Below are 10,468 nucleotides of genomic sequence, written 5' to 3'. Positions count from 1 at the left end.
GCTTAACCAGGACAAAACTGAAGTTTTAATCGTCGGTCCTGAGGCTCAGAGAGAGAAACTCTTGTCTAAATTAGAGGCATTTTCACTATGTCCTTCGCTACAAGTGAAAAACCTGGGTGTTATTTTTGACTCTGAGCTCGGTTTTATCCCACATATTAAACATGTAACCAAAATTGGATTTTATCATCTAAAAAATATAGCCAGAGTCCGCCCTATTCTCTCTCGGGCCAACACGGAGATGTTGATGCATGCTTTTATTACCAGTTGCATTGATTACTGTAATGCCCTGCTCTCTGGTCTTCCTAAGAAGAATATTTCAACTTTACAACTTTTACAAAACTCGGCAGCTCGTGTGCTGACGAAGACCAGAGGGCGGGCCCACATTACACCAGTTTTAGAATCGGTGCACTGGCTCCCCGTGTGTTTCAGGATCGATTTTAAAGTTCTTTTATTGGTTTTTAAATGTCTTAATGGTCTTGGGCCTTCTTATCTCTCAGATCTGCTTTTACCATATGAACCCTCGCGGAACCTGAGGTCCTCTGGTACTGGCCTTTTGATTGTCCCTAAAGTCAGGACACATACTCACGGAGAGGCAGCTTTTCAGTGGTATGGTTCTTGTCTGTGGAACGGCCTGCCGGAACAGGCTCAAGACCCACCTTTTTAATTTAGCTTTTACTTAGCGTTTATTTATTTTATGCTTATTTATTCTATCCTGTTATTCTATTATTAATTTAGGCTTTACCTAATATTTATTGATTTTATTCTTATTAATTTTTTAATCTTCTTACTCTATTTATATTTATATTGTATCCCGTTCTTATTTGTTTTATCGTTTTACCCTGTACATATCCTATTGTGTCATATCTCCAGTGTTTCCTAGGAGGGCGCTCTCTGCACCGGGGCTGTGATCGACCGTGGCTGCTGGGGCTCTGGGGGTCCTCTCAGCCTGGTTGGGGGGCTTCTTTGCCTCCCTCCTGCTGTGTGCCCAGCCCAGAGGCTGCGGTCTGTGACCGGCTCCCGGTGCAGACGGCTCCCTGTCATAGTGTTTCCTCACTTGGAACATGCGTACCCAACCCAATTTTACTCTTTAAGTGTGCGTGTGTGTGTGTGTGTGTGTGTGTGGGGGGGGGGGGGGGGGGGGGGGGGATATGTGTGTATTCACATTGTTTATGTTAATGAGAGTGTGGGGAGTGAGTTGGAGGGTGGGGTGGGGTGGGGTGGGCTGCTTTTAACCATGTAAAGCACTTTGTGCTACATTTTTTTTTTGTATGAAAAGTGCTTTATAAATAAAGATTGATTGATTGATTGATTGATTGAAGCCTGTAATTTTATTAATCTTGTTATTATTTTCAGTTTTTGCCTCATATTTTATTAATGACAATATCTTTTTTATGTTTCTCGCTGCAGATGGACCAGAAAACATTCATCTGACCCAGTGTCCATACCAAGAATATTATGACGAAGGATCTGACATGAACCTCATCCGTTCAGTTGACTCAGGTCCTGTTCCTGAAATTAAGTTGTTTCTGAATAGAGGCCTGCTCTCTGATGCTGGATCAAAGCTCAGGCTGGTGAACGTTCAGAAGAGTCACAGAGGAAACTACATCTGTCAGGCCTTAAACAGCAGAAGTCAGAGGAATCACACTTCAAGCTGAAACTATAACTGTACTGACATATTTAATCAAATGTTATTAACACAAATGGTTTTGTTTGATAAATAATCAGTAACACCTAACATCGTTTCATTTTCTTTTCTTATAGCTGAAATCTCCAGTGTGGTGCTGACTGCTAACACCACAGATCTGTCAGAGTTCAACAGCTGCATCAGGCTGTCCCGCTCCTGCTCCTCCCCCTCCTTCTTCTGGCTGAACAGCAGCTCTGAGGTCACAGCCAATGCAAGAGTTCAGTTCACTGATGGAGACGCCACTCTCACTATAATCAACATCACCCGCTATGACCTGGGGCCATTCATGTGTTATGTGTTTAATAATTTCAGTAATGACATCAGCAATCTGGTGAAGCTCTCCATCAGCTGTGAGTTATCGTGTCTATTACATAGCTTTTTAAAATTCTTCAGCTTGAATTATAATTACTACAAAAAAATTATCTTTCTTGCTTTTTTTGTGTGAACTACTGTTTAATTTTTTACATCATGTGGTTCATAGTGAATAAATAAATAACTGTATTTAGTTCATTTATGCAGTTCTTCACGTAAAAGTTAATCATTCTGTACTGCTTACCGCTTTTTACCAGGTCGCCAGAAAATATAATTCTGAGGACATTTCCATCAGGAGAATACTACGAGGAAGGATTGAACATCAGGCTGACATGCTGGGCCATCTCCAGACCTTCTGCCCTGTTTTACTGGTTTTTGAATGGTGTTAAGCTCATCCATACTGGACCACAGCTCAGACTCATGCATGTTACATCAGTCAGGCCTTGAATGATGAAACTCAGTGAAATCAACCATCTCAAGCTTCTGTTATATCAGTTCAGAGTAAGTTTTTAGTAAGATAAATTGTTACAATATTCGTCCTGCATCCCATTTTTATTCCTTTTTCCACCCTCGGCTGCAGTCGCAGATGTGTCGGTGATTTCAAACCACAAAGTTTTGCTGGAGTTCAGCAGTTCTGTCACTCTGTCCTGCTCCTCCTCTGGATCCTCCCTCTCTTCCCTCTGACTGAATGACAGCTCTGAGGTTACAGAAGGTGCCAGAGTTCAGCTCACTGATGGAGGCTCCACTCTCACTATCATCATTGTGACCTGTTATGATCAGGGGCCATTCAGGTGCAATGTGTCAGTTATGAAATCAGCCGGCCAGTGAATCTTTTCATCCAGTGTGAGTTTATGGCAACAGTACAGCACACCTGCCAGTTATTATCAGACTCTGTACAAATTCCACCTGTTTCAGCAGAAACTATGGCTCTAAAGGTTATATTGAAGCTCATCCTAAAATCTGAGCCCATAAGCCTCATAGACTGTAAATAACATGACCTGTAGGCTCCAGTGGTGCAAGAGATCCAGAGTCTGCAGTATTAAATGGCTCAGGGTTTAATAAATGATCAGTCATCAGACATCCTAGCGGTTTTAAAGCACTGAATGGTCATTATTCACTTTCTGAGTATATCAGCCTGGTCTTACATAAAGAGGAAAATTATTCTATTGTGTGAAACTGAGAACAGTATTGAAACAGATTAAAGACAGCCTGTTATTTTTATCTTATTCAACAAAACAGAAGATACAAAGTATGCAAAATAAAGCAAAGTATTCATTGCACTGCAATGGAAACACACAACTTACTGTAATCACATCTTGTTAGATTAAAGAATGAAACAGAGCGAGTGTCGCACCCTGAGCCCACTCACATCTGTGTGTTTGTGAGTCTGAGCTTTGGGGCTTTTTTCTTTTTTTAACCATCTCTATTTCAATAATCAGACATGGTTTGGAAAAACTGAACACAGAAGGTAATTAAGTTATTTGTAGATTAGACTCCAATGATTTATCATAGCAGAAACATTTAATAGGGTCTAGATGCTGGTTTTGGTGAAGATGAAGATGGAGCCTTTGATGTGGCTCTGAGGGACCAGGATGAGACTGAGATGGGGAGGAGGCGGGTCGCATGGATGAAAGTCAGAAAGAAAGAAGAGCACTTAGACTCTCACGGAGGTTGATTGTCTCGTAGAAGACAACCAACAAAATGACTTGATCAGAGTAATGATGTCAGTAGTGAGTTTGACAGCATGGGAAAATTAATAATGAAAGTAAAAAAGTTAATATAATTTTGTTTTACATTGTAACTTCAAAGGTTTATCTAAATAGTTGATTGACTTTTTAGTCAAAGCAGGCTCACCATATTTTAACAATGGGATTTTTGTTTTTAGAGTAAACAACAAAAATACAACATTTGAAAAGGTTTCTCTTCAGCTCATTCAAATTCTTGTCTTATTCCATTGCAATGGAAACACTTAATAGCCAATCATAAGTGAATCATTAGATCTAACATAGCTCTGTTCTGACTCCTTGGCAAAAATGAGTGTGAAGCAGATCCATTCAGAGCTGTACAAGAAATCAGTACAGAACGATTTGTATTCATTTCCCACAAAGGTGAGTCTGAATGTTTCTGCAGACGTAGTTTTCAACATAAATACTGAATCATCCTTTTAATGACTTCTTAACTTCTCCTCCTCGGAATGAAAACAACGAAGAACAGAAAAAAGGACTCGAGTTCTTAGTAAATACATTTTAGAAAAGAATAAATTAATTAATTAATACATGTGTTAAGTGTGCAAAAAAGTCCAAGTAATTAAAATAATTATAAGGTGTTTAAAGAATGTGAGTTTTATTTTTACACCTTGTCTTTATTATAAGACACAGCATGTATCTGTATGTAAATGCATTCCCAATAAAGCTTTTAAAAAGAGTGCCTTTTGTATGATTGCTTCTGTCACAGCTTACTACAGAGGGATAAATACACATAACTTTACTAGTGAAAATAGGCAAAAACAAAAAAAAAGCAATACAAGTATGAAGTTTTTTCCAGCCTGTATTAAGGCCACCAAATTGAGCACCATTTCAGGTCAGTGGTGCCACGTGAGGCCGCATGCTGCTGGAGGCTGAAGAGCAGTGTCCTGGGTTCAAGCTCAATCCACATCCCTTTGCTGTGTGTCTTTCCCATCTTTCTCTCTCCCTACTTTTCTATCCATCTTTAACATCACTATCCAACAGGCAAAAAGCCAACAAAACAAAAGACCGTGTTAATGCAGCCTTAGCTTATTGGGAGAATATTTGTAACCTGCAGATGCAAACCAGCAATTTGTGTACCACATTTCCCTGCAGTTTGATCCATTCATCTATCAGTTTTCTTCTGCGTATCCAGTTGAGGGTCAGTTGCCTGTAGAATATCCCAGCTATCATGAGGCAAGAGGGGAGGTACACCCTGGAAATGTCACTAATTTGTCACAGCTTACTAGATACAGAGACAGACAACCATTCACATTTACAGCTATGGCTGTGAATCGCCATTAAAAACCACCATTTAATCTTAACATGCATGTGTCTGGATTGTGGGAGGAAGCCAGAAAGAATCCACACAGGCATAGGGGGGACCAAACATCAGTGCACAAACTCCACACAGATGAAATTCATCCCATAGCTGTCAAAATGTTTAATCTAAATGGATTAATCTTATAGACTCAGAAACACTACAATGATCAAACGACTTGAGGAAGTGTTGGCTTCGCTTTGCATTCACACTCACACTGATACTGGTCACACTGACAGTGATCACACTGGAGGTGGAGTGGGCTGATTGCAGGACTGATGAGGCACTGTTGACGAAATTTCCTCCCAGTGAGCCGGCATTTTATGGCTGACTGTTGGTTTGAAAGGAAATTGAGTGACTCTGTGAATGCAGTCACCGAGGGGGTTGATTGTACACAAAGAAGACAATTTGTGACCTCCTTTGTGGAGTTTTTGTTTCCCCTCAAAGCTCTTTAAGCATCACCTTATCTAATTTTACAAGCTGTGAGTGTTGATGTTAGATACTGTAACGATAAAGGTGATAAGCTGATTGTAATGCTTTCCAGCCAAATTAATGCTCACAATATTGGTCACTTCTTCACCAGGAGGTGATGACCACATAGATAAGGTCAAGTTGTTCTGCATTTCTTTGAATGTTACTCAGCTAATCTTATCTTTAAAGCTCATACAGCAATAACAATATTCTTAAACTGCTTATCTCTTTTACTCTTTTCATGTGCCATATCTTAAATTCACTTTTTATTTAATGAGCTTTAGTCAGTTGATGTAATTTGAAAGTATTAAGTGATTCTAGCTTATATCTTTATATTATTATAAGTGTCAAAGAAATTCCAGATTATGCAGGAAGTCCCCAAACTGTTTGCCCTGTTGATTCTTAAAATAAATTGCCATTGTTTCTTGCATATACTGACTAAATTAATGCTAACTGTGTTGGAGAAAAACAATGCAAATGTAGTGACAGTTATTTTTTGCAGTCTGTAGCTCTCTCCCTCCTGCTGCTGAAAGGATTGCTGGTTCCCAGTACTTTTTGTAGATCCAGATGGAAAATCACCATCCCGTTTACTAGACTTTGCAAATATATTGATAATGCACATGAAACAACAGAAAATGATCTTTGATAATAAGAGGGTAACTCACTGAAGGGAACCTTCATAGTTTAAACATGGCAAACCAACATTATGAAAATGGATTAATCTGATTTATCTGAGAGTTGTGGCATATTAATATATGTTACATTAATGTTATTCTCATTGAATCAGCATCAGCTTGTGATAGAAGTGCTTTGATGGCAAATATTTCAAGCTCTCAATCCAGATTTTCTTCTAAATACTTATTATTTAACAAATGTTTTTATTGTTGTCATTGTTGTTGATACAGTCACTAATCTCAGTTTTCTTATATTATAATTGTTCTTTAACAAATTTCATAATGAAAACATTTCTATAGTTTAACGTTTTCACCATATTTTGAAGGTATTTATATATCTATTATTAGAGTTATTTATTTTCCCTCTTCTTAAAAATTGCACGTGTGTTGTTGAGGCGAGGACTAATTTAAAACTCAAAGTGATCCAAACAACTAAATATGTTATATTCAAATACATCGAGTCACCTGAATTTAATTTATCATACAGTATACAGAAGCATTTCTCTGAAGAGTAAAATAATTGGATAAATACATCACAGAGCGACATTTTAGGTAAAAGTCTCAAATTTGCATTTGTTTTATGGAACAGACTTAAGATTCATTCACTGTTACTATATCATAAGGTTTGCTTGATTTGTTAAGCTGTAGGTTTTGTCTGATAGATATTATTGTGGCATATCAAGCCACACAAAATATGCAGGAATCATAAAAAACATAAGAAAATTACTCGATATATGAAAAACGCTTAAAATGGAATACAATTATTCTTACATTTGAAATTATGTGAGCAAATATATTATTATAAAATTATATGAACAAAATAACAGATTTACAGCGATTTAAACTAACAAAATGTGGGACAAATCATTTCTCTTCTGTTATTTTGATTGACTAATTTTTGTAATTTTAAATGTTTTTTTGACAAACTGTAAAAAGAATTGTGCTCTAATACATTATGACACCAGTGCATCTACAAGAAAACTAATTTACCTGTGTAACAAAATATAGTTTTTACTGCAGGTCACAATAGAAATGTTGCTACAGTTATTTAAATCCCTAACACACCCAGTTTACCGTATAATATCATATTTACAATGCAATGCCCACTCACAAAAACACATTATAATTCTGTTTTCAGGAACTATACTGTGACACACTGTCAATCATTTATCTCTTCAGCTGATCTGATGGGTGCCTCACAGCATTAGGGCAGTCATACAAGTCGAACAATACTTCATTGTGCATGAATGATTACAAAGGAACATATTTACACATTACATAAGATCTTTATTTCTTTTAATAAATCATTCATTCTGGAAGCACTGAAGGAAATGATTTGTTTGTAAGGCTGTCTGAAGGAGTCTGAGTGTCTCCTCTTTGATCCTCCTCTGCAAGGAAAGCTATGGATCACTGCAGTTGCATCAAAAAGAGACCCAAACCCACTTAGCGGGGAGCACATAAAACTCTCCGTTAACATAAAAGGCACCACCAGCATCATGACTCATAAACCTTCTTCAGATGTTTATATATGTTTAAAAAATAATTCACAAATACTTTGCTTTAGAAGAAATAAAAGAACTAGGAAGGGAATGCAGTCATTACATTTTAAAGTTGTTTTATTTTAGTACAGAAGCTGATCCTGAATATGCCGGCAGGATATGCCCCCTACCATTTTTTTTATTTATTTTGTTGTCTAAGGCTAAAACATTTGGAGAAAACTTGTGAAAAATTAGTTTATCCATCTATACTTGAATAAGGTGCATTTTATATGGTCTGTCAGAAGCTTGATCGTGTTTTGTTTTTTTTCCTGTTCAGATTAAATCCTGTTTTTTTTTTTTCCAAATTCCATTTCTGTATGTATGTACACACAACACAACAGCTTCACAAAGGATCTTAGTGGTTTTCCTTACTGAGTGGGGGGGGGGCTGTAGAGGGTCCTGTGATGTGGGTCAATAAAAGAGCAAGAGCTCCTGAGACTCTTTCTGTTTTTGATTTCAGAAGGCAGAGAGACAATGTCAGAAAAGTCAGTATTGGACAAGACCATCCCATGGACTGCAGTTATGCTTCGTTTATCAGGTAGGCTAAATTCACCTGATGTGTAGACAGAAATAAAGGAATGGGGATTTTTTTTTCAGTCTTCTGTAATTTTTTTTGTGTTAATCAGGTATGTGTGTAGGTGAGGGTATATTACCCACTGGACCCCTGAGTGGAGCTGTAGCAGGCACAGTGAAGTTCACCACCACTCTCAGACCTCCAGAGAAACCATTCCTCTCAGTAAGCTGGAGATTCAATGGGGTGAACATCATCAGTTCCACCAGCATCAACATCACTGATCCTGGATATGCCGGCAGGATCTCATTAGACCGAGCCACGGGGTCCCTGGAGCTCAGAAACCTGGCACTGGAGGACAGCGTGGAGTACACTATCACCATCACACCAGATGCAGGGCTGCCAAAACAGGGGAGGACCAATCTGACTGTGTATGGTGGGTTAGTCTTTATACATTTGTATAGGGCACCAAACCTTGTGTGCCCTATACGAGTACATGCCTAATGATAGTCAAACATGCAAAACTCCTTTTGAATTTCCTTTTGATAACACGTTCATAAAACAAACATGACAAGGAAAACAGAGTGTGTGCTTATACTGAGAGGGAAAGTGTGTGAAACAGGGTCCCAGAGGACTAACATATAAATTAAAGTTTGGGTTGTTGTTAGATTGCACTGGATTTACAGGATGCAGTTCAATTACACTCTACCACCACGATATTCATACTTGTACACTTTAATAATAAAAAATAATAGAAATTCAAACAGAAAAATAAATATCTACCATTTTAAATGTTAGACAGTTAAAAATCTATCTGAAATTGGAACATAATTAATGAATTATGACCCAATGAAATCATGAAGGTGAAGCTGTTTGATAGATTTATGTCATTTTAAAGTTACTGTCACACAAAATGTTACTTAAAGTGACACATATATGTTTCACACAAACTGTGTTGCTTCTTTTTCCATCATTTCACCCAAAGTTGACACTTTTTATCGTCTGGAGCCACCATCCGCAGCCCCACAGCCATCCTGATAAGAAGATGAAAGCTCCACCAACCTCACCTGTGAGGCCTCTGGCTCCATCAGCTCCAGAGAGTGGATAAAAGATGGCCAGCCTCTTAATCCCAGTGGCGGTGTCAGCTTTTCCCTGGACAACAAGACAGCGTCCATACAGCCTGTTCACATTTCTGACCGCGGCACCTATCAGTGTAGAGTCAGCAACCCGGTCAGCACCATGACTGCGACCCATAATCTCACTGTCAGCTGTGAGTATTCACCGTGCATTCACAGTGTTTCTATTAAAGAAAACATGAATAAATCAAGTTAAAATTAATTTACTTTAACTTTTTTTAAAGACAGCTATATTAGCAGTAATAGTCTGAATGTCCCTAACACTGTATTTTAATTGTGCAGTTGGACCATACAACCTGTTGATCAGCGGACCCTCAGCTGCTCCTCAAGGTCACAGTATAATGTTGCAGTGCACTGCAGACTCGGTCTCACCAGCACACTTCAGCTGGATGTTTAATGGCAATGAGACGCATGTTTATAACTCATTGTATATCATAGAGAGGTTAGGGGCAGAAAACACTGGAAATTACACCTGCACTGCCAAAAACGCAGTGACCATGATGGAAAGCTCCACAGTTCTGGATCTGAGAGGTAAGAAACCAAAGAATGCACTAATTCAATAATAGTACAGCCTTTATTTTGTCATCATTTCATATATTTTACAATGTAGTGATGGCAGTTGTTCTCTTTTCTCTCTAAAGCATCCTGCATTGCTCCCTGTGGGTCATCCTCAGGGTTGGTCATCTATGCACTCACTCTGAAAGGGCTAATATAAGACAAAGAGCATGTGAGATATGACCAGTGAGATAAATTATTTCTATTTGTTTGCCTTATTGTTAAGGCACAATGTATTTTTGTATCATTGCTTTATCTGTTTTTATAATTTAATTAATTTAGCCTGTTTTGTTTTTCCTTTCAGGTTCTTTTCCCCGATAAGTGACTCTGGATGCTTAATTAAAAAATCAACCACTTTGTATAAATCATTATTTCACAGAAGCATACTTTGATGCTACCACTCATCACTCCTCGATAGGATTACTTAATCAGATCAGTAATCATTAACTTGTGTTGATTTGTATCTCACAATGGTTTTGTGTGATCTATTGGATGCAATAAAAGTTTTGACTGATTTAATGAATTATAAGGTCATAAATGCT

General features: G+C 38.0%; 1 protein-coding gene and 1 long non-coding RNA gene across 2 annotated transcripts; both read left to right on the top strand.

Annotated features, from left to right (window-relative positions):
* The first annotated feature begins 1,216 nt into the window (after positions 1-1,216).
* LOC113032121 (uncharacterized) lies at positions 1,217-2,478 on the top strand. The gene is made up of 3 exons (XR_013912126.1): positions 1,217-1,665; positions 1,762-2,034; positions 2,254-2,478. It is a non-coding gene; the product is annotated as an uncharacterized LOC113032121 (long non-coding RNA).
* A 4,787-nt stretch (positions 2,479-7,265) lies between these two features.
* On the top strand, positions 7,266-10,086 carry LOC113032120 (cell adhesion molecule CEACAM1-like). The gene is made up of 4 exons (XM_080308289.1): positions 7,266-8,731; positions 9,281-9,556; positions 9,645-9,902; positions 10,013-10,086. Exons 1-4 carry the CDS (start codon positions 8,353-8,355, stop codon positions 10,084-10,086), a joined length of 987 nt encoding a protein of 328 aa, XP_080164415.1. The 5' UTR covers positions 7,266-8,352.
* The last annotated feature ends 382 nt before the right edge of the window (positions 10,087-10,468 follow it).

The sequence above is a fragment of the Astatotilapia calliptera genome, chromosome 11, assembly GCF_964374335.1.
Source record: "Astatotilapia calliptera chromosome 11, fAstCal68.1, whole genome shotgun sequence".
NCBI lineage: Eukaryota > Metazoa > Chordata > Actinopteri > Cichliformes > Cichlidae > Astatotilapia > Astatotilapia calliptera.
The sequence above is the reverse complement of the archived record's forward strand: the minus strand, read 5'-3'. Positions and strand labels throughout refer to the sequence as shown.

What these genes read in the sequence shown, in the direction of transcription:
- LOC113032120 (XM_080308289.1), top strand. Translation starts at nt 8,353, where the DNA reads ATGTGTGTAGGTGAGGGTATATTACCCACTGGACCCCTGAGTGGAGCT. An exon ending in TGTGTGCCCTATACGAGTAC is followed by an intron (nt 8,732 to 9,280) that starts ATGCCTAATGAT and finishes CCTGATAAGAAG; the next exon opens with ATGAAAGCTCCACCAACCTC. An exon ending in CACAGTTCTGGATCTGAGAG is followed by an intron (nt 9,903 to 10,012) that starts GTAAGAAACCAA and finishes TTCTCTCTAAAG; the next exon opens with CATCCTGCATTGCTCCCTGT.